The 27834-nt window shown below is 45.8% G+C and overlaps 1 protein-coding gene across 1 annotated transcript; it reads right to left on the bottom strand.

Annotated features, from left to right (window-relative positions):
- LOC124007090 (voltage-gated potassium channel subunit beta-3-like) lies at positions 1 to 24872 on the bottom strand. The gene is given in 15 exon segments (XM_046317380.1): positions 1 to 2281; positions 9244 to 9332; positions 9827 to 9947; positions 10111 to 10205; positions 10290 to 10410; positions 10534 to 10619; positions 10829 to 10915; positions 11079 to 11122; positions 11214 to 11258; positions 11566 to 11610; positions 11760 to 11839; positions 13461 to 13498; positions 13704 to 13747; positions 23443 to 23594; positions 23597 to 24872. Coding segments are annotated over 15 exon segments (1236 nt in total). The 5' UTR covers positions 23696 to 24872; the 3' UTR covers positions 1 to 2191.
- Positions 24873 to 27834: the final 2962 nt, after the last annotated feature.

Below are 27834 nucleotides of genomic sequence, written 5' to 3'. Positions count from 1 at the left end.
GGAAGTTGACCTTGTTTATGGCACATAGCCTTTAGTGGCATGGTTTGTGGTGTAGTGTTTATTGTTTTGTTCGGCGTCTTTTCTAATAAAAATAATATGTACGCTCACCACACTGCACTTTGGTCCAGTTCTTTCAACGGCCGTGACACAGAATCATCATTTATGTCCCTGCCCCCAAAATATAACACCTCCCACCAGTCTAAATCCTGATCGACCTTAGGTCCTGTGCATTTATTTGCATCTTTTGCAACATATAGAAATATTTTTTCACAGGCTGATGACAGTGTAAGCGAGTGTGTACATGTGTTTCTGTTTTGTTGTATGTCAGTGTGCTCACCCATCATTTGTCCACTGCTAAAAGAGTTCCTAACTTCCTATGTCTAAAATGATAGTCTCATCAATTCAAACACTCCACTGGGCACAGACGTCAGTTCAACGTCTAGTTTTGAGTTGCATTTGGTTGAGTTGTCAAATAGTGTGAATTCAAGTTTAAATCATCAACAACAATGGCACCCTGTCATTGGATTGAGGTTAAAGGTTGGGTGAAAAAAAGACGACATTCCCCGACATTGATGACTTTTTACAAATCCAATCAGTATTTCACATTGATTCAACATCATCACATTGATTATTTTGGAAATTACAACGTTGATTCAACCAGTTTTTGCCCAGTGGGACTTAACATCACTCTGCTACTAATCTCTCTGTCTGACTCAGTCTCAGTGAGACTGAACACAGACAATATTATGGGGTGAACATTGCACTTTGAGGACAGCGGAATTCTTGATGTAAAGGTTATGATTTGCATGTTATCTGGCCTCATTTAAATGTTTTTGTTGCTAAAACAAAGCATCATAAACACATTAAAAGACTGCTAGTTTACCACAGTGGGTTCTTCTACCGTGTGTCTCAGGCTGAGTAGGAATGATCTACTGTGCCTCTCATTATGGGGTCCACGCTCCAGTCTTTAATGAAGGAGCAAAGAGGTTCTTCCAAACAAGCAGGGAAAGCCTTGGTTTTAATTGTCATTGACGCAGAAATGGTTTGATATGGAGGACAATACACAGCACATGGACACAGACCATGTCAGCGGGCTGCAAACAGTGAATAAAGCGAAGCTCCACGATGTGCCTGCCAGTGCAGAGCCTGGATCAGCCCATCCCACCTGCTAGTGCAAAAAGACTGCTTACAGGGGCACTGAAAATCTGCACAAATAACTAAAGCCATGCCACATTTACACCCTGCTTGGGCTGGTCTCTCTTAAAGGGACATGTGCACAGTTTACACACAGAGAAGATAAAAAGGAAGAATCTGCTGTTCAAGGACATAGAGTGACAGGCCAGTCACATACGGAGATGACGAGGTGATGCTAACCTTTGGCTTTCTGCTGGGTACTAGGCATTCTGCGGACTCAGAGGCAGCTGCAGAGAAAGAGTGTCCTATGGTAGCGCTGGTCACACATATTCAGTGAGAGAGCTGAGCCTCATGTTGCTTCATGGCATCAAAGAGTTCTCCTTTCATTGATAACACCATCATGTTTAATAAAGTAGAGTGCAGCGCCTCCTTCATTCAACCACCATCTCTCTCCATCTCCAACTTTGCCCTCATTGGCCTCTCTGGAAGACAGAAACCTAATGCTCCATGCTTTGGCCTCACCCTCTGTTTGTGGACATGATCAGTCAGTGAGGGATCTGTAATATATGTGATCTAATTAAGCAATAAGGCACAGAGGGGGTGTGGTATATGGCCAATATACAAATGCTATGGGCTGTTCTTATGCACAACACAACACGGATTGCCTGGACACAGCTCTTAGCCGTGGTATATTTGCCATATACCCCAACCCCCCGAGGTGCCTTACTGCTATTATAAACTGGTTACCAACATAATTAGAGCAGTAAAAATAAATGTTTTGTCATACCTGATGTATACATTCTGATATACCACGGCTTTCAGACAACCCGCATTCAGGGTTCAAACCACCCAGTTTATAATCTTTGTTTTTGCACATTAAAATATTTCCTTTTTTTCATACATGGTACAATGCAATGCGCAAAATGGATATGCGCAAATTCTTGAAGCAAAATTTTACTGAGGACATGCAAGTTGTTGATTATACTGGATGGTGAAAGAGCGATGTTCCTCGGCTGTTCATTTTTCTCTGATTGTCTTTGGCTCCATCGTTGCCTCTTCATGCTCGCGACTCTTTCTTAGAGTGGGGCTTGTTTCCCAAGAGTGAGTCAATCTCAGCCACGGTCTGAGGAGTCATCTGTGAAATAAGCTGCAGGCATAACATGGCATGTCAGTTTAGGACTAGGACATAATGATTTGGTGATTGCTTGCTTGTTTGCGCAATCTATAATGGAATTTTAAGTGACATTAATAAGAATTTTAATCAAAAATATATATACAGTGGGGAGAACAAGTATTTGATACACTGCCGATTTTGCAGGTTTTCCTACTTACAAAGCATGTAGAGGTCTGTAATTTTTTATCATAGGTACACTTCAACTGTGAGAGACTCTAAAACAAAAATCCAGAAAATCACATTGTATGATTTTTAAGTAATTAATTTGCATTTTATTGCATGACATAAGTATTTGATCACCTACCTACCAATAAGAATTCTGGCTCTCACAGACCTGTTAGTTTTTCTTTAAGAATCCCTCCTGTTTTCCACTCATTACCTGTATTAACTGTACCTGTTTGAACTTGTTACCTGTATAAAAGACACCTGTCCACACACTCAAACAGACTCCAACCTCTCCACAATTGCCAATACCAGAGAGCTGTGTAAGGACATCAGGGATAAAATTGTAGACCTGCACAAGGCTGGGATGGGCTACAGGACAATAGGCAAGCAGCTTGGTGAGAAGGCAACAACTGTTGGCACAATTATTAGAAAATGGAAGAAGTTCAAGATGACGGTCTATCACTCTTGGTCTGGGGCTCCATGCAAGATCTCACCTCGTGGGCCATCAATGATCATGAGGAAGGTGAGGGATCAGCCCAGAACTACACGGCAGGACCTGGTCAATGACCTGAAGAGAGCTGGTACCACAGTCTCAAAGAAAACCATTAGTAACACACTACGCCGTCATGGATTAAAATCCTGCAGCGCACGCAAGGTCCCCCTGCTCAAGCCAGCGCTTGTCCAGGCCCGTCTGAAGTTTGCCAATGACCATCTGGATGATCCAGAGGAGGAATGGGAGAAGGTCATGTGGTCTGATGAGACAAAAATAGAGTTTTTTGGTCTAAACTCCACGCGGCATGTTTGGAGGAAGAAGAAGGATGAGTTCAACCTGAAGAACACCATCCCAACAGTGAAGCATTGAGGTGGAAACATCATTCTTTATGTCAGGACCCGGTTACAAACCCGGGTCTCCGGAGTGAGAAACAGTCACTTAACCAACTGAACCACGGATAGAACCCAGAAGATGAGGCAGACACAGCAGTACTTGAGACGGTGTATTTAATGAAGTAAAAAGTGAAGTCCTTCAGGAAAACATGTAACTCCACAACGTCAAAAGGAATTCCACGAGAACAAAGGTAATCCTCCAAGACAAAAAGGTAAATCCACAAGGTGGTAGGTATAGCATGAAAAAGCCTCAAAAGATACTCAAAAATTTATAAACAAGAACAAAAACCGAATTCCACAAGAGTGTCCAACGGGAGCAACAAAAGTTCACAGCATGGCTGGGTGCTAACATACAAACACAGAGCAAAGAACTGAGGAAAACTAAGGGTTTAAATACAATCAGGGGAAATGAGGCACAGGTGCAAATAATAACGGGGAACAAGGGAAAACATAAGGGTCAAAAAGCACAATGGGGGCATCTAGTGACCAAAACCGGAACAACCCTGGCCAAATCCTGACACTTTGGGGATGCTTTTCTGCAAAGGGGACAGGACGACTGCACCGTATTGAGGGGAGGATGGATGGGGCCATGAATCACGAGATCTTGGCCAACAACCTCCTTCCCTCAGTAAGTGCATTGAAGATGGGCTGTGGCTGGGTCTTCCAGCATAACAACGACCTGAAACACACAGCCAGTGTCATGCAGGTGAAAGAGGACCCAAAAGCGACTTAACAGAAACAGAGTTTATTTAAGTCCAAACAGGGAATAACAGAAATCCTCTAGACTTGTAGAGGGGAAATAACTGGAGAAGCGGCCACAGACTGCAGGTCGCTTCGGGTAGGCGCAGGCCGTAGTCGACAGAGACACCTGCTCACACGCAGCATCTGATGAAGGCAAAAAAACACGACAGGACAGGGCGATACACAATCACAGCAAAAACACGACAGGACAGGGCGAAACGCAATCACAGCATGGTGAATACAATACAAGGAACCGACGGGACAGGAACGGATCACAAAGGAATAAATAGGGACTCTAATCAGGGGAAAGGATCGGGAACAGGTGTGGGAAGACTAAATGATGATTAGGGGAATAGGAACAGCTGGGAGCAGGAACGGAACGATAGAGAGAAGAGAGAGCGAGAGAGTGAGAGAGGGAGGGGGAGAGAGAGGGATAGAAGGAGGGAAAGAACCAAATAAGACCAGCAGAGGGAAACGAATAGCATGGGGAGCACAGGGACAAGACATGATAATAAATGACAAACATGACAGTACCCCCCCACTCACCGAGCGCCTCCTGGCGCACTCGAGGAGGAATCCTGGCGGCAACGGAGGAAATCATCGATGAGTGAACGGTCCAGCACGTCCCGAGACGGAACCCAACTCCTCTCCTCAGGACCGTAACGAAAAACGATAAAAAGGGAAACTAGGGTACTACTCTAAAAAAAAAATGAGAACTAGGGACAGACTGAGACACAGCAAGGGCAGGGACAAGAACAGGAGAGATGCGATGGCAGGGAACAGACTGAGACCCAGCAAGACCAGGAGCAGAAGCAGAAAAAAAATTACCAGACTTCTTCTGCGCGCAGTCTGAACACGCAGCCACGAAACGGCGCGTGTCACGCTCCTGAGTCGGCCACCAAAAGCGCTGGCGAATAGACGCAAGAGTGCCTCGAACACCGGGATGACCAGCTAACTTGGCAGAGTGAGCCCACTGAAGAACAGCCAGACGAGTGGAAACAGGAACGAAAAGGAGGTTACTAGGACAAGCGCGCGGCGACGCAGTGTGCGTGAGTGCTTGCTTAACCTGTCTTTCAATTCCCCAGACTGTCAACCCGACAACACGCCCATAAGGAAGAATCCCCTCGAGATCAGTAGAAGCCACAGAAGAACTAAACAGACGGGATAAGGCATCAGGCTTGGTGTTCTTGCTACCCGGACGGTAAGAAATCACAAACTCGAAACGAGCGAAAAACAACGCCCAACGAGCTTGACGGGCATTAAGTCGTTTGGCAGAACGGATGTACTCAAGGTTCTTATGGTCTGTCCAAACGACAAAAGGAACGGTCGCCCCCTCCAACCACTGTCGCCATTCGCCTAGGGCTAAGCGGATGGCGAGCAGTTCACGGTTACCCACATCATAGTTGCGCTCAGATGGCGACAGGCGATGAGAAAAATAAGCGCAAGGATGAACCTTATCGTCAGACTGGAAGCTCTGGGATAGAATGGCTCCCACGCCTACCTCTGAAGCGTCAACCTCGACAATGAATTGTCTAGTGACGTCAGGAGTAACGAGGATAGGAGCGGACGTAAAACGTTCTTTTAGAAGATCAAAAGCTCCCTGGGCGGAACCGGACCACTTAAAACACGTCTTGACAGAAGTAAGAGCTGTGAGAGGGCAGCAACTTGACCGAAATTACGAATGAAACGCCGATAGAAATTAGCGAAACCTAAAAAGCGCTGCAACTCGACACGTGACCTTGGAACGGGCCAATCACTGACAGCTTGGACCTTAGCGGAATCCATCTGAATGCCTTCAGCGGAAATAACGGAACCGAGAAAAGTAACGGAGGAGACATGAAAAGAGCACTTCTCAGCCTTTACGTAGAGACAATTCTCTAAAAGGCGCTGTAGAACACGTCGAACGTGCTGAACATGAATCTCGAGTGACGGAGAAAAAATCAGGATATCGTCAAGATAGACAAAAACAAAAATGTTCAGCATGTCTCTCAGAACATCATTAACTAATGCCTGAAAAACAGCTGGCGCATTGGCGAGACCGAACGGCAGAACCCGGTACTCAAAATGCCCTAACGGAGTGTTAAACGCCGTTTTCCACTCGTCCCCCTCTCTGATGCGCACGAGATGGTAAGCGTTACGAAGGTCCAACTTAGTAAAGCACCTGGCTCCCTGCAGAATCTCGAAGGCTGATGACATAAGGGGAAGCGGATAACGATTCTTAACCGTTATGTCATTCAGCCCTCGATAATCCACGCAGGGGCGCAGAGTACCGTCCTTCTTCTTAACAAAAAGAACCCCGCCCCGGCCGGAGAAGAAGAAGGCACTATGGTACCGGCGTCAAGAGACACAGACAAATAATCCTCGAGAGCCTTACGTTCGGGAGCCGACAGAGAGTATAGTCTACCTCGAGGAGGAGTGGTCCCCGGAAGGAGATCAATACTACAATCATACGACCGGTGAGGAGGAAGGGAGTTGGCTCGGGACCGACTGAAGACCGTGCGCAGATCATGATATTCCTCCGGCACTCCTGTCAAATCGCCAGGTTCCTCCTGAGAAGTAGGGACAGAAGAAACGGGAGGGATGGCAGACATTAAACACTTCACATGACAAGAAACGTTCCAGGATAGGATAGAATTACTAGACCAATTAATAGAAGGATTATGACATACTAGCCAGGGATGACCCAAAACAACAGGTGTAAACGGTGAACGGAAGATCAAAAAAGAAATAGTCTCACTGTGGTTACCAGATACTGTGAGGGTTAAAGGTAGTGTCTCAAATTTGATACTGGGAAGATGACTACCATCTAAGGCAAACATGGGCGTAGGCTTGTCTAACGGTCTGAAAGGAATGTTATGTTTCCGAACCCATGCTTCGTCCATGAAACAACCCTCAGCCCCAGAGTCAATCAAGGCACTGCATGTAGCACCCGAACCGGTCCAGCGTAGATGGACCGACATAGTAGTACAAGATCTAGATGAAGAGACCTGAGTAGTAGCGCTCACCAGTAGCCCTCCGCTTACTGATGGGCTCTGGCCTCTTACTGGACATGAATTAACAAAATGTCCAGCAACTCCGCAATAGAGGCACAGGCGGTTGGTGATCCTCCGTTCCCTCTCCTTAGTCGAGATGCGAATCCCTCCCAGCTGCATGGGCTCAGTCTCAAAGCCAGAGGAGGGAGATGGTTGTGATGCGGAGCAGGGAAACACCGTTGATGCGAGCTCTCTTCCACGAGCCCGGTGACGAAGATCTACCCGTCGTTCTATGCGGATGGCGAGAGCAATCAAAGAGTCCACATCTGAAGGAACCTCCCGGGAGAGAATCTCATCCTTAACCACTGCGTGGAGTCCCTCCAGAAAACGAGCGAGCAGCGCCGGCTCGTTCCACTCACTAGAGGCAGCAAGAGTGCGAAACTCAATAGAATAATCCGTTATGGACCGTTCACCTTGGCATAATGAAGCCAGGGCCCTAGAAGCCTCCCTACCAAAAACTGAACGGTCAAAAACCCGAATCATCTCCTCTTTAAAGTTCTGGAACTTGTTAGAGCAATCAGCCCTTGCCTCCCAGATAGCTGTGCCCCATTCTCGAGCCCGGCCAGTAAGGAGTGAAATGACGTAAGCAACCCGAGCTCTCTCTCTAGAGTATGTGTTGGGTTGGAGAGAGAACACAATCTCACACTGCGTGAGAAAGGAGCGGCACTCAGTGGGCTGCCCGGAGTAGCAAGGTGGGTTATTAACCCTAGGTTCTGGAGACTCGGCAGGCCAGGAAGTAACAGGTGGCACGAGACGTAGACTCTGGAACTGTCCAGAGAGGTCGGAAACCTGAGCGGCCAGGTTCTCCACGGCATGGCGAGCAGCAGACAATTCCTGCTCGTGTCTGCCGAGCATAGCTCCTTGGATCTTGACGGCAGTGTAACGAGCGTCTGAAGTCGCTGGGTCCATTCCTTGGTCGGTTCCTTCTGTCATGCAGGTGAAAGAGGACCCAAAAGCGACTTAACAGAAACAGAGTTTATTTAAGTCCAAACAGGGAATAACAGAAATCCTCTAGACTTGTAGAGGGGAAATAACTGGAGAAGCGGCCACAGACTGCAGGTCGCTTCGGGTAGGCGCAGGCCGTAGTCGACAGAGACACCTGCTCACACGCAGCATCTGATGAAGGCAAAAAACACGACAGGACAGGGCGATACACAATCACAGCAAAAACACGACAGGACAGGGCGAAACGCAATCACAGCATGGTGAATACAATACAAGGAACCGACGGGACAGGAACGGATCACAAAGGAATAAATAGGGACTCTAATCAGGGGAAAGGATCGGGAACAGGTGTGGGAAGACTAAATGATGATTAGGGGAATAGGAACAGCTGGGAGCAGGAACGGAACGATAGAGAGAAGAGAGAGCGAGAGAGTGAGAGAGGGAGGGGGAGAGAGAGGGATAGAAGGAGGGAAAGAACCAAATAAGACCAGCAGAGGGAAACGAATAGCATGGGGAGCACAGGGACAAGACATGATAATAAATGACAAACATGACAGCCAGGGCAACTAAGGAGTGGCTCTGTAAGAAGCATCTCAAGGTCCTGGAGTGGCCAAGCCAGTCTCAAGACCTGAACTCAATAGAAAGTCTTTAGAGGGAGCTGAAAGTCCGTATTGCCCAGCGACAGCCCCGAAACCTGAAGGATCTGGAGAAGGTCTGTATGGAGGAGTGGGCCGAAATCCCTGCTGCAGTGTGTGCAAACCTGGTCACGAACTACAGGAAACGTATGATCTCTGTAATTGCAAACAAAGGTTTCTGTACCAAATATTAAGTTCTACTTTTCTGATGTATCAAATACTGATGTCATGCAATAAAATGCAAATTCATTACTTAAAAATCATACAATGTGATTTTCTGGATTTTTGTTTTAGATTCCGTCTTTCACAGTTGAAGTGTACCTATGATAAAAATTACAGACCTCTACATGCTTTGTAAGTGGGAAAACCTGCAAAATCGGCAGTGTATCAAATACCTGTTCTCCCCACTGTATCTTAATGTATATGTAGGTGTGCTTATATCACAACAATGTCATTAGTTTGATGAGCTCTGATTGAGTGTGCATTGCAGTGTAACATCAAGATGGTGTGATGTTGAGGGGAGGGTGGTTACCCTAAGGGCACCCAGGTTTTCCACCAGCTGGTCAGTGTTGGAGACACCCATCAGCACTGAGCTCACTCCCTCACTGCGTAGACACCAGGCTGAGAGGACAGAAAAGAGGGAGAGAACACAGAGAGGGCTTAGAGATGGAGGCTGTGTGGATGTGGCAGATTGACACATCCTTTTTAATTAATTAAAACAATTCTAAACAGTATGTTAGGCTACGTTTATCCCAATTCTGATATTTTCTTTCACATCAGATCTTTTTCAGAGCTGATCTGATTGGTCAAAAGACCATTAAGTTAAAAAAATATCAGAATTCGTCTGCCTGTTTAAACACAGCCTCTGAGTGTCAGACAGTCATAAGATAACAGAGATGGACAAAACAATTAACACACACACACACACACACACACACACACACACACACACACACACACACACACACACACACACACACACACACACACACACACACACACACACACACACACACACACACACACACACACACACACACACACACACACACACACACACACACACACACAGAGTCACATACACACACACACGCATACACAAACACACACCATACCGATGGCTAGCTGTGCGGCGGTGCAGCCCAGTCTGTCGGCCATTAGGTGGAGCTCTTTAATCTTGGCCAGCTGGTTGTGTCCCTCCTCACTGTTGACACGCTCCTTCAGCCACTGGTAACCCTGCACCAATATTAGACGGAACAAACCCGGAAATATTTAACGGAGTCATGCACGGTTGTAGGCCTAATAGACACACAGTCGGGGAGCACCTACAGAACTCCAATTAAATAGAAAACACACATCCACTAATTAAAAACATGTTTATTTTGTCTGGAGAACTCACTTTCATATTAGCCCTGGAGATGTCAGGTACACCCTCACTGTACTTCCCTGTGATCAGTCCACATGCAAGGGGGGACCAGGTCATTGCCCCTACACCTAGACAAGAGAGGGAGAGAGAGAGATCCTGTTGAGAGGACATCCGGTGCTGTTCGCTGGGCTGTGTGAGTGTGGATGACTGACCTATCTTGTGGTAGAGTTCAGGGAGCTGCACCTCCACCTTGTCCCTCTGGAAGTAGTGATACTCAGCCTGCTCACATACAGGTGGGATCAGGTTGAACTGACGCGCCACTGAGTACGCCTCCTGGTGGCAGGGAAACAGAATAACACCATCACCACAGAGAACCCATGGCCTTACGTCATTGACTGACACGAGCAGGTTGACTGGCATGTATTAGGTAACAGGGAGCAATAACAGGGGACTAACCATGATCTCCATGGCACTCCAGCGAGAGGTGCCCCAGTACATTGCCATGCCCTGATTTATTACAAAGGTCATGGCCCGGACAATCTCTGCAAATAACATGAACCAATTTGTTACATGGGGGGAATAAACATACTGCAACAAAGATATTGCATGCTTAGAATTTAAACATTAAGACACTTTTTAACGAGTGCATTCAGTAATAAACGCTACAAAGGCTTGTGAGCAGAGCAGAAGACACATTTCCGTTGTAACAGATGGACAATAAAGTCGAAGGACTGGTGTGACTATGACTGACCTTCCATAGGGCTGTTGACATCATTCCGGTTGGCAAAGACAATGTCCACATAATCTAACTGGAGTCTGGACAGGGATCCTCTCAAACCTGCAACGTAATGGGCATCATCATCATCTTCATCATCATTCACATCATCTTCTTCATCAGTATGGTCATCATCCTTATCATTCACATCATCTTCATCATTATCGTCATCATCTTCATAATCACTATTGCCACTGTATCCTATTATAAGTCCATTTGACTCTACCTTCAATGATGTGCTTTCTGGAGAGTCCCCTTTCTGTCTCTGCCCTGAGTGACAGCAACAATACAGAGTCACTTTGTCAGAACAATGAAGAACTTATGACTGTTATATCTGGCATCTTTTTCCCAGGATACTTACTGCCCTCCCCAATAGATCTTGGTTGTCACAACATAACTAGAACGCCTGCCAAAGAAATGGGAGGAGAGGTTAGAGGGGACAAGGAAATAGACTAAATCTTTTCATCACATAGTAATTTGATGTCAACCACAGAGAAACTAAAAGCATTTGAAAAAGTGCCAGCAATAATAAAACAAGTATGAAAATAAACAATCTATTTATTCAAACAATCTATCATATTTAAAAAAAGGTCTGTCTGTTCTTAATAAATGTGAAAAGCAAAGTTCACAGAAAAATATTTATGATGTAATATAGTTAGACAGACAGCTATTAATATCCACATGAGTCACATTAGAAATATGAGTAATATCACCTCCATCTTTTCTTCTTGACGATGTTCCCTAGGGTGATTTCAGCCCTGTGGAGAGAAGACGTGATGGAATAAAAATCAGTGGGGAGACAGAAAGATTGACAGAAAGAGATGGAGTGATAGACAGAGGCAGGAAGTGTATACAGACAAAGAGAAGGAATAGAAGAGAGCAGTGAAAGGAGGTGTGAAAAGCTGACCTGCCGGAGGCATACACCTCTGCTGTGTCAAAGAGGTTCACCCCGGCCTCATAGGCAATGGTCATCAGGTTCTCAGCCATCTGAGGGGACAAAGAGACAGACACTGAGAGAGAGAAACTGAGGGACAGACAGTGGACAGAGAGAGACTGGGACTGAGAGAGACTGAGAGAGAAAGAGAGAGAGATGGACTGAGAGAGAGAGAGAGTGAGAGAGAGACTGGGACTGAGAGAGACTGAGAGAGAAAGAGAGAGAGACGGCCTGAGAGAGAGAGAAAGAGACAGAGTGAGACAAGACATAGACACTAACATTGTGATAGAGAGACTGAGGGACAGACAGTGGACAGAGAGAGAGTGGGACTGAGAGAGACAGAGAGAGACAGAGAGAGAGACGGACTGAGAGAGAGACGGAGAGAGACGGACATAGACACTAACATTGTGATAGAGAGACTGAGGGACAGACAGTGGACAGAGAGAGACTGGGACTGAGAGAGAGACAGAGTGAGACAGACATAGGCATTAACATTGTGATAGAGAGACTGAGGGACAGACAGTCGACAGAGAGAGACAGAGAGAGAGACGGACTGAGAGAGAGACAGAGTGAGACAGACATAGACACTAACATTGTGATAGAGAGACTGAGGGACAGACAGTGGACAGAGAGAGAGACGGACTGAGCGAGAGACAGAGTGAGACAGACATAGACACTAACATTGTGATAGAGAGACTGAGGGACAGACAGTCGACAGAGAGAGAGACGGACTGAGAGAGAGACAGAGTGAGACAGACATAGACACTAACATTGTGATAGAGAGACTGAGGGACAGACAGTGGACAGAGAGAGACAGAGAGAGAGACGGACTGAGAGAGAGACAGAGTGAGACAGACATAGACACTAACATTGTGATAGAGAGACTGAGGGACAGACAGTGGACAGAGAGAGACAGAGAGAGAGAGACGGACTGAGAGAGAGACAGAGTGAGACAGACATAGACACTAACATTGTGATAGAGAGACTGAGGGACAGACAGTGGACAGAGAGAGACAGAGAGAGAGAGACGGACTGAGAGAGAGACAGAGTGAGACTGACATAGACACTAACATTGTGATAGAGAGACTGAGGGACAGACAGTGGACAGAGAGAGACAGAGAGAGAGACGGACTGAGAGAGAGACAGAGTGAGACAGACATAGACACTAACATTGTGATAGAGAGACTGAGGGACAGACAGTGGACAGAGAGAGACAGAGAGAGAGACGGACTGAGAGAGAGACAGAGTGAGACAGACATAGACACTAACATTGTGATAGAGAGACTGAGAGGTCAAAAAGGTGCAGCCTCAGAATGGGGTCGTCCTTTCCTGCAGTCAATGACCAAACACGCTCTCTTTGGCCTCATGGGTGGAATGTTATTAGTATTTTTTATAATTACATAATTCATAAAGATTATTAGAAAAAAACAAAGTCAAACAGTTTTGTTATATTTCAGTAATGTATATAAAGTGTAATATTGGGATGCAAACTCAAAATATCTGACATGGTAGAGGTGTCCTCTTTTTGTTAAGCCCATAACCATGTGTGTGAGGTGTGTACTTTTGTTTCAAAGTAGATTTGTTTAAGACTACCAAGAAACACTCTGTGTGACACTGGTTTAGCACACTGCAGTAATTAAACATGGTGTCCCAAAACATTGTTACAAAACTCACCTCGTCAGATATCTGTGATCCAAATGTCACCCAGGTGCCTACGTCAGACAGACAGACAGACAGACAGACAGGTAGACAGATGGTGAGAGACAGTTCTGTTACATTGCTCAGGGAGTCTAATGCATATTGTTATCAGTTCTGTTACATTGCTCAGGGAGTCTAATGCATATTGTTATCAGTTCTGTTACATTGCTCAGGGAGTCTCTAATGCATATTTTTCTGGTCCATTTATTTTGTACCCACCCAGCCCTAAGCAGGACACACGCAGACCAGACTTCCCCAGGTTCCTGAGAAAGACAGGGGTCAGGGAAGAGAAAACAAGGGGTCAGGGAAGAGAAAGACAGGGGTCAGGGAAGAGAAAACAAGGGGTCAGGGAAGAGAAAGACAGGGGTCAGGGAAGAGAAAGACAGGGGTCAGGGAAGAGAAAACAAGGCAACAGTAAACATGTCGTCCCCCACAAATGATGCAGCCCCCCTCCCCCCCATGGGCCAATTCAGATATCGCGTGTGTAATCAGTGTAACTTTGTAAATGCCCGATCTCTATGGCAAGACGCATCATTCACCATCAAGTTTCATCAAAATCATCCCAGTGCTTTGTGAGATATCGCGTGTGACTAACGTACGACTGAACGGAGACAGATCCACAGTTCCCTCCCCGATGACAATGAGAGTTATGGACACTTTCTTAGGGACATGACAAAGATGTACAGTATACCATTACCCCAAAATCTACCTACGTTTGCACTTCTTGTGCTTTCTAGCATAGTACGCACAGTCACAGAATGAGGTTCCTAAATAACTAGGTTCAACGCCTACACATCTCAACTAAATTTTACAACACAATCTGCAGATACGCATTCTGAATAACACTGCTTTATCAATCTGGATAAGTGAGTGTATTTCTGGCAGTGATTATCGCCTGAGTACCCAGACGGCCCCTGTTGAACAGGTGACCTCTACTCTTCTCACGTCAACAGTTCAGTGTAATATAGTGTACTTGGCTATAACAATAGAGCACTGGGTGGTTTAACCCCTACACCGGATAAAGTTGTACAGTATATACTTGTATATCCATAATAACATTCTCCTTTCCAGATGGGTTGACTGAAATTGTTTATATGGCTGGAGTCCAGTGCTGGGCATGCCACATCTGATTACCAGAAAGCTGATTGTTGAAGGGAAGGATAGAACTGGAATCAGAGAGCTGCAGTGAGCCCTGGTCATGCAAGCATGTGCCACTGAAATTCTGCGGGCTTCATCCCTGCCCTCCTCCTCCCACTCCCCTCCTTTGCTGGCGCTCTCCTCCATTCTAATTAGCCGAGGAGCCAGCTGGGACGGCAGCAGAACTCAATGCTGCTCACTGTCTTCATCTCCAGCGCCTCGCCTCTCTACCTGTCTGCCTGTATACCTGCCTGCCTGTATACCTGCCTGTTTACCTGCCTCTCTATCTGACTGTCTGTCTACCTGTCTGCCTGTATACCTGTCTGCCTGTATACCTGTCTGCCTGTATACCTGTCTGCCTCTCTACCCGTCTGCCTGTTTACCTGCCTCTCTACCTGTCTGCCTGTCTGCCTGTATACCTGCCTGTCTACCTGTTTGCCTGTATACCTGTCTGCCTGTATACCTGCCTGTCTACCTGTCTGCCTGTCTACCTGTCTGCCTGTATACCTGTCTGCATGTATACCTGCCTGTCTACCTGTCTGCCTGTCTACCTGTCTGCCTGTCTACCTGCCTGTCTACCTGTCTGCCTGTATACCTGTCTGCCTGTATACCTGCCTGTTTACCTGCCTCTCTATCTGACTGTCTGTCTACCTGTCTGCCTGTATACCTGCCTGCCTGTCTACCTGCCTCTCTATCTGACTGTCTGTCTACCTGTCTGCCTGTATACCTGCCTGCCTGTCTACCTGCCTGTTTACCTGCCTCTCTATCTGACTGTCTGTCTACCTGTCTGCCTGTATACCTGCCTGCCTGCCTACCTGCCTGTTTACCTGCCTCTCTATCTGACTGTCTGTCTACCTGTCTGCCTGTATACCTGTCTGCCTGTATACCTGTCTGCCTGTATACCTGCCTGTTTACCTGTCTGCCTGTTTACCTGTCTGCCTGTATACCTGCCTGTTTACCTGTCTGCCTGTATACCTGTCTGCCTGCCTGTATACCTGTCTGCCTGTATACCTGCCTGTTTACATGCCTCTCTATCTGACTGTCTGTCTACCTGTCTGCCTGTATACCTGTCTGCCTGTATACCTGTCTGCCTGTATACCTGCCTGTTTACCTGTCTGCCTGTATACCTGCCTGTATACCTGTCTGCCTGTATACCTGCCTGTTTACCTGTCTGCCTGTATACCTGTCTGCCTGTTTACCTGCCTGTTTACCTGCCTCTCTATCTGACTGTCTGTCTACCTGTCTGCCTGTATACCTGTCTGCCTGTATACCTGCCTGTTTACCTGCCTCTCTATCTGACTGTCTGTCTACCTGTCTGCCTGTATACCTGTCTGCCTGTATACCTGCCTCTCTATCTGACTGTCTGTCTACCTGTCTGCCTGTATACCTGCCTGCCTGTCTACCTGCCTGTTTGCCTGCCTGTTTACCTGCCTCTCTATCTGACTGTCTGTCTACCTGTCTGCCTGTATACCTGCCTGCCTGTATACCTGCCTGTTTACCTGCCTGTTTACCTGCCTCTCTATCTGACTGTCTGTCTACCTGTCTGCCTGTCTACCTGCCTGGCTATCTGCCTGTCTTTCTGTTTACCTGCCTGTTTGCCTGTCTACCTGCCTGTCTACTTTGCTGTCTGTCTGTCTATCTGCCTGCCTATCTACCTGCCTGTCAAACTGTCTGTCTGTCTGTCTGTCTACCTGCCTGCCTGTCTGTCTACCTGCCTGTCTACCAATCTGCCTGTCTATCTATCTGCCTGTCTATCTGCCAGCCCGCCTGCCTGTCTGTCTGCCTGTATACCTGTCTACCTCCATGCCTGTCTGCCTGTCTGTACACCTGTCTATCTGCCTGCCTGCCTGCCTGCCTGTCTGTCTGTCTGTCTGTCTGTCTGTCTGTCTGTCTGTCTGTCTGTCTGTCTGTCTGTCTGTCTGTCTGTCTGTCTGTCTGTCTGTCTGTCTGTCTGTCTGTCTGTCTGTCTGTCTGTCTGTCTGTCTGCGTCCGCTACAAATAGCTCTATTGAAAGAGACAGACTGTCAGAGCGTTTAGATCGAGGCAGACGAGAGCTGCTTTATTTCCCCTGCTCTATTGTTATTTGCCTGGCCAGCTATTTTTAGAATTGTTCTTTTGTGTGCCCTTGTGTGTGTACATATAGGCATGTTGTGTGTTTGTGTGCCTGTCACATGTACTCTCAAGAAATAACGCATGTGTAATTGATCCAATGTAGATGTATCTGCAAGGAGAGGATGGAGTACTTTTTTGTAAATTACATTAGTCATTCTATTTCCCAAAAAGAATCCAGCCTCTGGGCAACAGTCTAGCTCTCACTTTCAACGCTGACAGGGATTCAAATCACAACATACTGACCACATCAACACAGATATATTACAATTTAGCTGATATCTACACAAAATCTCAAGCCTTTCCTGAAAGCTTATGTTTTTACAGCTCCCATGTACCTACACTCTTAGAAAAAAGTGTAATTCCGCTGTCCTCATAGGAGAACCCTTTTGGATTCCAGGTTGAACCCTTTTGGGTTTCATGTACAGTAGAATCCTCCGTGGAAAGGGTTCTAAATGGAACCCAAAAGGGTTCTTCAAAGGGTTCTCCTATGGGGACAGCCGAAGAACCCTTTTAGGCTATAGAAAGCACCTTTTTTTCAAAAAGTGTAGCTCAAGGCGTGGTACAAGGAGATTGATATGCTTGCTTAATTATATCCTCAAATTTCTTTGGAGAACCCAAACTGATGCTGGAGCCTTTAGCGTATATCATGCATCAATGTCACTTTGAGAGTTGAAATCAAGTTAATATCTGGCCCTGAGACAGTCAGAGAGACAAACACACAAACAGAGGGGCATGTATGAATTAGAGCTGCCACTGCTAGATATGCAAAACACACTTATTATCAATATTCATATACATTGTTCATATTCATATTATTAATATTATTCTTATTATTATATTGGGTTCAGGGTGATGGAGTGTCACTGTCATTGTCAGTACGTGTGACAACTACCCCCCCCCTCCCTCTGCAGTGTTGTGATCCACAAAGCTGCTGTCTGTCAGTCTGTGGAGGACTATAGACACACACATACACACACACACACAAAGAAAAAAGCATAAGGAGAAACAAAACATACACAAATAAACATACAGTACACACATAAACGCACATAGCCTGCAGTACGTACAGCAGAACATACTACAGTGTATAGCCTACAGTATAGCCTACAGTATATAGCCTACAGTACATACTACAGTATATACCCTACAGTACATACTACAGTATATAGCCTACAGTACATACTACAGTATATAGCCTACAGAACATACTACAGTATATAGCCTACAGTATATACTACAGTATATAGCCTACAGTATATAATACAGTATATAGCCTACAGTACATACTACAGTATATACCCTACAGTACATACTACAGCACATACTACAGTATACACTACAGTATATAGCCTACAGTACATACTACAGTATATACCCTACAGTACATACTACAGCACATACTACAGTATACACTACAGTATATAGCCTACAGTACATACTACAGTATATACCCTACAGTACATACTACAGCACATACTACAGTATACACTACAGTATATAGCATACAGTACATACTACAGTACATATGCTGTGAGCTGGTCTGTGAGCTGGTCTGCGTGTTGGTCTGTGAGCTGGTCTGTGAGCTGGTCTCTGAGCTGGTCTGTGTGTTGGTCTGTGAGCTGGTGTCTGAGCTGGTCTGTGAGCTGGTCTGTGAGCTGGTCTGAGCTGGTGTCTGAGCTGGTCTGTGTGTTGTTCTGTGAGCTTGTCTGTGAGCTGGTCTGTGTGTTGGTCTGTGAGCTGGACTGTGAGCTGGTCTGTGAGCTGGTGTCTGAGCTGGTCTGTGTGTTGGTCTGTGAGCAGGTCTGTGAGCTGGTCTGAGATGGTCTGTGAGCTGGTCTGTGTGTTGTTCTGTGAGCTTGTCTGTGGGCTGGTCTGTGAGCTGGTCTGTGAGCTGGTCTGTGTGTTGGTCTGTGAGCTGGTCTGTGTGTTGGTCTGTGAGCTGGTCGGTGTGTTGGTCTGTGTGTTGGTCTGTTTGTTGGTCTGTGTGTTGGTCTGTGAGCTGGTCTCTGAGCTGGTCTGTGTGTTGGTCTCTGAGCTGGTCTGTGGGCTGGTCTGTGGGCTGGTCTGTGGGCTGGTCTCTGAGCTGGTCTGTATGTTGTTCTATGAGCTGGTGTCTGTGCTGGTCTGTGAGCTGGTCTGAGCTGGTGTCTGAGCTGGTCTGTGTGTTGTTCTGTGAGCTTATCTGTGGGCTGGTCTGTATGTTGGTCTGTGAGCTGGTCTGTGTGTTGGTCTGTGAGCTGGACTGTGAGCTGGTATGTGAGCTGGTGTCTGAGCTGGTCTTTGTGTTGGTCTGTGAGCTGGTCTGTGAGCTGGTCTGTGTGTTGGTCTGTGAGCTCGTGACTGAGCTGGTCTGTGTGTTTGTCTGTGAGCTGGTCTGAGATGGTTGTGAGCTGGTCTGTGTGTTGTTCTGTGAGCTTGTCTGTGGGCTGGTCTGTGAGCTTGTCTGTGAGCTGGTCTGTGCGTTGGTCTGTGAGCTGGTCTGTGAGCTGCTCTGTGTGTTGGTCTGTGAGCTGGTCTGTGTGTTGGTCTGTGTGTTGGTCTGTGAGCTGGTCTGTGAGCTGGACTGTGAGCTGGTCTCCACACAACCTTCTCCTAACAACCCTACCCTGACCTTGTTCTTCTAATCCTGGGCCCGGTTTCCTGAAAGCATCTTAATGCTTAGCACTTCTTAGAACCTTTGTAGGAGCATTGTTAACTCTCCGAGCTGAAACCATCATTATTAACGTTGCTCTTGAAAACATTCAGCAGCCTGCCTCAGACCACTCGTAGAACAGCTAAGTGCTTCGTTAGATGCATTTATGCCCTCCCGCGTCACTTTATACACAGAAGATCTCCGCTAAACATAGAATCATATGGTTTATCTGTCTCTCTGTGACCACCAATAACTTCAGAACAAAGTTGCCATTGTCTTTGCAATTGATACAAACAAGCCACATATAAAAAGGCGGTTCAAATGAAAACCGAGATGATTCAAAATATAGTCTACAGTAAAAGCTATAGGCCCATTTCATTCATATTGAAATAAATGGAATGTTCAATCAATTCTATTTTGCTACTTGTGGGCTAACGTCTGTAATTTGTCTCAATATATTTCATGATGTGTAGCCTAACATGCACAATGACGCGCCCAATCTGTGATTTAGTGCATTTTAATTGGGTAAGAATTTATTAGAAAAAGCTGCCTCAATTGTTGAAGCCATATGTGGTAACATCTCTTGCTGATTCGTCTTCAGTATTGTGAAATAATTCTAATGTCAAGGTAAGATTTAAATTGAGAAAGCTGATCCGAGAACAGCGCTGTCTTTCTTCTGATCCTATCAGTATCGACACATGCTCCAACGACACACTGTTCTCTCTGTGTGGTGTTTTGGGATGCATTGTTAAAGACTATTGTTAAAGACACTGGTAAGATGCATGGTTAAAGACACTGGTAAGATGCATTTTTAAAGACACTAGTAAGATGCATTGTTAAAGACACTAGTAAGATGCATTGTTAAAGACACTAGTAAGCCTCAGTTCCATCGCTATGGGGAAACCAGGTCCTGGAGGCTTCCCTCAAATTACACCCCGAAAAAAAGGAGCTATCTAAAACCTAAAAGGGTTCTTCAGCTGTCCCCATAGGAGGACCCTTTGCAGAACCCTTTTTGGTTCAAGGTAGAACCCTTTTGGTTCCAGTTAGAACCCTTTTGGGTTCCATGTAGAACACTTTCCACAGAGGGTTCTACCTGGAACCAAAATGGTTCTACCTGGAATCAAAAACGGTTCTCCTATGGTGACAGCCGAAGAACCATTTTGCTCCAACTCACACCAAGACTCAGAGAACTAGAACATGCAACAAGACAGGGGAGTTTCATCTCAAACTGGATAGGCAGAGTATGCAAATATACATGTACACTGCATTGATTAAACATCACCCAAAGGAGTGGTTTAACACATGAAGATGTGTCGCACACACACACACACACACACACACACACACACACACACACACACACACACACACACACACACACACACACACACACACACACACACACACACACACACACACACACACACACACACACACACACACACACACACACACACACACACACACACACACACACTACAAACAAGCCCTTATGTTCATACATACTAATGCCTGCATACTCTCATACAACATCTATACCTACTGACGTTCTATATGAAAACTAATATAAAACACACACATTTATACAAAGACACACACATACACACAACAGATTCTCAAGACTACCGTGCAGAGAATGCTGCAATGCACCGCAAGTGTTGACTGAGAAGAGGAGAGGAAGGGAGTGTAACAGGGAAAAAGAGAGAGGGGTAGAATGGTGAAGAGAGATTACAGGGAGAGAGAACATTTAGAGAATTAGAAAGGAGACAGGAGTGAGAGAGAGAGACAACAATATAGAGGCAGGCAGGCAGGCAGGTAGGTAGGCAGGCAGACAGGCAGGCAGGCAGGCAGGCAGGCAGGCAGGCAGGCAGGCAGGCAGGCAGGCAGGCAGGCAGGCAGACAGACAGACAGACAGACAGACAGACAGACAGACAGACAGACAGACAGACAGACAGACAGACAGACAGACAGACAGACAGACAGACAGACAGACAGACAGACAGACAGACAGACAGACAGACAGACAGACAGACAGACAGACAGACAGACAGACAGACAGACAGACGAACGGGTGGGAGCTTAAATTTGTCCTGTTTTACACATGTACAAGTGTGTATTATGTGCATGTTTGAAATAGATCATTAAAAATAAATAAACATTTCCACCCGTGTATAATATACACACTTGTACATGTGTTTTTCTCCTCTATTTTGCAACCTGCCAAAGAGGAGTCCCTCTCAGCTCTGATGAATACTCTGGCTAATGAGTTCAAATATGCAGTTAAGGAACAATTAGAGAAAAGGGAGGCGGAGAGAGGTTGTGAGTTCCCCAACCTCCACCTCTCCTCCTCTTTCTCAGTTTTCTCAGTTTCCCTCAGAAGGAGAAGACTCACACAGTCAACACAGCGGGGCTCACTACAATCAGTATCATCACTGTCTGCTGTTCTCCTTACGAGAAGTGAAATGAGCATGTCTTATAGTAGATACGTGTGTGAGGTAAAGTCACTTTATGATGGTGGGGACAGTGATAGTGATGCTGATTAAGCTTGTTTTAGGAGAGAAGGCCTAGTCTTCGCTGGCCATTTAAGTTAGCGTGGGAAAAGGACTTCATATTCTATGATCATTTTCAAACTGATTCTCATGCATAACATTTTGGTGTAACGTGTCCAAAATGTTTGGGTCAAAAGAATGTTTCAGATTAATAATAATTATATAAATGTATATAAAGTGCTCTCTGATAATCGTCCTTGCACATGGGGCTTAGTGACACTGTTCCCTGGTGGTGGCAGCAGGGTGCATTTTGAAATGAGTGCTCCAGTAGAGGCAGACTAATAAGTCTTCTGCTTTTGGAAATAACACAAACTGTGGGCACTAGGCACCACAGGGGTGTTACCGTTGGCAACTGGAGCGGCTGTCACTATTCCACCACCTATTGGCTGCAACCTCATAAAAACAACAAAAGAACTATGACAGAACCATTTACATTTTAGCAGACGCTCTTATCCAGAGCGACTTACAGAAGCAATTAGGGTTAAGTGCCTTGTTCAAGGGCACATTGACAGATCTTTCACCTAGTCAGCACAGGGATTCAAACCAGTGACCTTTGATTATCGGCCCAACGCACTTAACCGCGAGGCTACCTGTCACCCCTTTAGGGGAAGTACTCCCCATCCAATTAAATCAATATATGCATAAATGACATAAACCACTATGTCCTGGCATTTTCTCCTGAGCCTCATTCCCTACTTAAACTGCCTCTTAAATGAAAACATAATTGAGTGAAGAGAATGGTGTCAGGATTGAGCTAAGGGGCATTTTCCTTTACCCATCCAGAATATAGCTGCCTTCCGACATCATCTGGTATAGGCAGCTTTCAATCTGATAAAGACTGTTCAATTCTATCACATTCCATCTGATTCTGGAATGAATAAAAGGGATTAGAGTTGTCTGTCTGCTGTATTTCAATATCACAATATGGGCAATAGAAACAGACCATTATTGTTTTTATCTGGTGATGCTAATTCTATCAAAGGAGCTCATAGTACGTACTGTACTTCCCACTATAACGTTCACAGCTGGATGAATTATAAATGCTCGGGAAACCATCTAAATATGACGAAGCTGTTGTGATTTTCACCGAAGCTTACACATACATGCAAGAACAGACATGAGAGACACAAACACCAAAACTCCCAGCCCCATAAATGATGTCATCCTCATGCAGCTGCTCACTGTCCACAACAACTCAGGTGTTAACTGAAATACAATGAAGTTACCCCTGGCAGCCGGTGCTGTCTGAGAGGCCCTTCATGGTAAGTGGAAGTGCTCTGGGGTAACCTGAGCTGCCATCATGTTCCAGGGAGAGAGAGGGCAGTGTCTGAGTCCTTCATCATAATCATCCATCGTTTAGGTAGAGGTTCATGAGCCTTCATTACTCTTCAGGAACAACATTAAAAAAAACACTAATTGAATCAGATACACTCCCAACCTGTTTGTGCCAACTCTGTTGGCATGCCCTTTGACTCTCCACCCCAAATAATCAGCACTTCTCTCCGTATCCCTCCCTCCCCCCGCTCACCTGTATTTCATACTGCTGTGGCGCCCTATTGCCTCCTTCATGTGGGCATGGCCCTGGGGGACCGGGCGGGACCCTGACTGCTCCCTGGACTTGGCTGAGCCCTGGGTGTTGTAGTTGCCATTACCCCCTTGGCTGCTCCCTCCACCACTTCCCCACTGCTTCCCCCAGGGGGTGGCGCAGTGCGAAGACCACAAAGCCGGTCCTCACTGCGGCTCTTCAGGTTGTGCTCCGTGCAGGCAAAAGAGACCTGCATGGTGACCACTGCCTAGTCTGGTAAACAAAACTGGCCCCTGGAGAGGCTCTTTGGGATGTGGCTTAGGGTCAGACCCCAAAATACTATGGTCTGCTAAATTGATGCTACAACTTAAAGTTGCTTTGGTAGAGTGTAGATGGGATAGAGCTAAGATGTACCTGTCCAGACAAATGCCCAAAGAGGGAAGGTTTGTCTTATCTGTCCAGAGCCACAGGCGCAGGCAAGAACCCAGGCCCAACCTGGCGCACGCAGTCAGCGTCTGCTCTGTCTCGATCTCTTCTCTCCTGTCTGGTCCTGTTGCAGCCCAGGCAGAGCTCCTCAGAGTTCGCTTAGTCTCAAGAGGTTTCTAGCGAGAACATTGATTCCTCCCATCATCATCAGCGGGGAGCTGGTACATAGTGTCGTCCTCGTAGGCTGATCAAGGGGCGCAGCTCCACGGGCTCGGGTAGGCTACCTCTCGAACCGCGCTCTCCACGGACGGCGAGCGCAACAGATTCCTCACTTGACTGACTTGCCTAGTCTTGCAGAGACATCCGGAAAGATCGTGGTGGCGAGGAAGACGCTTGCTATATGTTTTTGATACAGCTTGATTGATAGGCAGGGTGGTAAAGCATTAATCAGCTTGCTTGTCTCCTCTTCAGCTACAAACGTAGGTTAGTCTATCAGTGTCGAGCCCAGCTTGAGCCCCGGAGTACTTCGCAACCACACTGTAGATGAGCTTCAGACATTTTTTCGCACATTCCCTTAAATGTATATGCTAACAGAATTCAACACGCGCTAAAACACCATAGTCTTCTAATGCACACATCCAGTGTATTTCCCCTATCTGGCACAGTGCCCAAACTCATGCAACATCGAACTGATGCAAAAGGCAGCATCAGCAGCGCCAAATCGTGTGGTAATTGTATCCACTTTGTTGAATATTGTCAATAGCATAACTGCTGTAATAATCTATTTCGGATATCAGTCAGGCTATACATTTCCCCAATCAAAAAGGATCCTGGCACACAGTAACCATTTCACAGCATAATTGGCATGATCGGCAAAAATGTGATGATTTAATCAAATGCATAAATCGATGCCACAGTTACCCTGTGTCCCATCTGTTTCATTTGAGATGCTGATGATGGTGGCAATTCTCTTCGGAGGTATCATTCCAATCCCTGGTTCTCCTTGCAGCGGGTCCCAACGTGTTAATCACGAAACATTCAAAGTCGATGATTGCGAAAGGCGACCCCCCCCCTCCTCTCTCTCACACACACTCTGTACAAATTAAACAAAACGGGTGCTTTCTAACAGAAAATAACAATCTATTCTAATAACACAATTCCAACGTGGTTTTAGGGCATTTCATATTATTCTGTAAGCAAATCAGAGACACTCGAAGTATGATATGTTACATTTTGTATGGTATGTGTCAATTTGTGGACGTCCATCATCATCGTCTATCATCCGCTACCAATTCGTATGATATGATACGAATTCCAATTTATTGTGGCAATTTTTTTTCACCTTTACTTTAATTCGGCAGTTAAGAACAAATTGTTATTTACAATGACGGCCGACACTGGCCAAACCCTAACCAGGACGACGCTGGACCAATTGTGCGCACCTCTATGGGACTCCTGATCACTGCCGGTTGTGATTACAGCCCGGGATGGAACCAGGCTCTGTAGTGACGCCTCTAGCACTGCAATACAGTGCCTTAAACCGCTGCACCACTAGTTAGCTAGCTCTAGGGGTTAGGGGTTAGGATTACATTTAGGAGTTAGTTTAAAGGGTTAAGGTTAGGGTTAGCTTACATGCTAAGTTGCTAATTAGCTCAAATACTATGCTGTTCTTGATGAGATCTGAACATAGAATCTTCGGGTTGCTAGAAGTTCTCGTTTACACGCCTACCCAACGACCTTCCTTTCATGTTTGCCTTACGTAACCTTCTATCTTATGTAACCATACCAAACATAACATATTAAACTAACTTCAGTGGCCCGGATTTACATGTACTATGTTACGTCTAGTATATAAGACCAGTCTGACATTTCACAAATAAAGAATCTCATTCTTCCCTTTCACTGGTGCACAGGCATACACATCGATAAACCGGGACTGCACTGCCAGCCTTAAATGCAATACATTGTAGACACGCAGACGCATGTCTGTTAAAAGCAACCTCACTTTTTTCAATAAACCCTTAATGACCACTCCCTTTTCAATAAATACTCAAGCATATGGATGATGATTCCCCCTCCCCCTATGTTTCATTCCATCTCTCTGTCTCTGTCTCTGTCACCCTCGCTCTCCCCCTGTATTGAAACACAGGCATACAGTTGATCAATCGCTTGATTAACTCTACAGTCTGTGAGGTAGTGTTAGTATTATACAGCCTAGTACTGTTGGCAGTTCAGAGTGAATGGTGGGGACAGGGATACATGTGGATAGGAGACAATGGTTGAGACAGCTCTTATTCAATTGGCTTTTGAGGGAACCATGACATAAGTTATCAGGCAGTCTACAGTATTGGTGCCAGATGGTTGGCTAGTGTACTGAGTGAGACCAAAACAAATCAATGATCCTAAAAGCAAAACTAAGCATTGATCTTTTTGTTGGGAATCTGAGTGCCCAACAAACTCATCCAACTAGGATTACATACACAGACTATATTAATAAATGTCTATGTCAAAACGATACATCTACAGTTACCTGTTTACCTGTAACATTTACTGACATTTACCTTATGATTAAATCAAATGTGTCATCATAATATCCCATGTAAAACGGACATTCATATACAGTAGATAAGATCATTTCAGCTGTGTGAAATACGAATACACTTGCTTTTTCATTGGCGTGCAGAGTTTCTGATGTATGTATTTGCTATTTCAGCACCAGTGATGATGTGAGGGTTAAAGACCCAATGCAGACATGTTTATATCAATATCAAATCCCTTACTGTAAAAGATTTCCATTAAAATTGGCGTAAATAGATTTTTAGCAACAAAAATAAGTGGGTAGGGGAAAACTACACTGAACAAAAAATAATAAACAGAACATTGGACCCATGTTCCATGAGCTGAAAGCGTTGGTCCCATGTTCCATGAGCTGAAAGCGTTGGTCCCATGTTTGATGAGCTGAAATAAAAGATACCAGAAATGTTTCATACGCACAAAAAGCTGATTTCTCTCATATTTTGTGCACAAATTTGTTTACATCCCTGTTAGTGGACATTTATCCTTTGACAGGTGTGGCATATCAAGAGGCTGATAAAAGAACATGATCATTACACAGGTGCACCTTGTGCTGGGGACAATAAAAGGCCACTCTAAAATGTGCAGTTTTGTCACACATCACAATACCACGGATGTCTCAAAGTTTAATAAAAAATTTTTTTTCCCTTTTTCTCCCCAATTTCATGATATTCAATTGGTAGTTACAGTCTGGTCCCATCTCTGCAACTCCCATACAGCCTCGGGAGAGGCGACCCAGCCAAGCCGCACTGCTTCTTGACACAATGGTCGCTTAACCCGGAAGCCAGTCGCACCAATGTATCGGAGGAAACAAAGGACACCTGGCGACCGTGTCAGTGTGCATTGCGCCTGGCCCACCAGAGGAGTCGCTAGAGTGCGATGGGACAAGAACAACCCAGCTGGCCAAACGCTCCCCTAAACCCGAACGACGCTGGGCCAATTGTTCGCCGCCGCATGGGTCTCCCAGTCGTGGCTGTTTGTGACACAGCCTGGTATCAAATCAGGATCTGTAGTGACGCAGCTAGCGATGCAGTGCCTTAAACTGCCGCGCCAAACTGCCGCGCCATTCGAGAGGCGTCTCAAGTTTTGCGGGAGTGTGCAATTAGCTTAGCTGACTGCAGGAATGTCCTCCAGAGCTGTTGCCAGATAATTTAATGTTAATTTAATGTTAATTTATCTACCATAAGCCGCTTCCAACGTTGTTTTAGAGAGTCAGTACATCCAACCGGCCTCATAACCACAGACCATATATATAGCGTGTGGGCAAGCGGTTTGCTGATTTCAACGTTGTGAACAGAGTGCCCCATGGTGGAGGTGGGGTTATGGTATGGGCAGGCATAACACACAATTGCATTTTATGAATGGCAATTTGAATGCACAGAAATACCGCGACAA

The sequence above is a fragment of the Oncorhynchus gorbuscha genome, linkage group LG20 (assembly GCF_021184085.1).
Source record: "Oncorhynchus gorbuscha isolate QuinsamMale2020 ecotype Even-year linkage group LG20, OgorEven_v1.0, whole genome shotgun sequence".
Taxonomy (NCBI): domain Eukaryota; kingdom Metazoa; phylum Chordata; class Actinopteri; order Salmoniformes; family Salmonidae; genus Oncorhynchus; species Oncorhynchus gorbuscha.
This window is presented reverse-complemented; position numbering and strand designations above follow the sequence as displayed.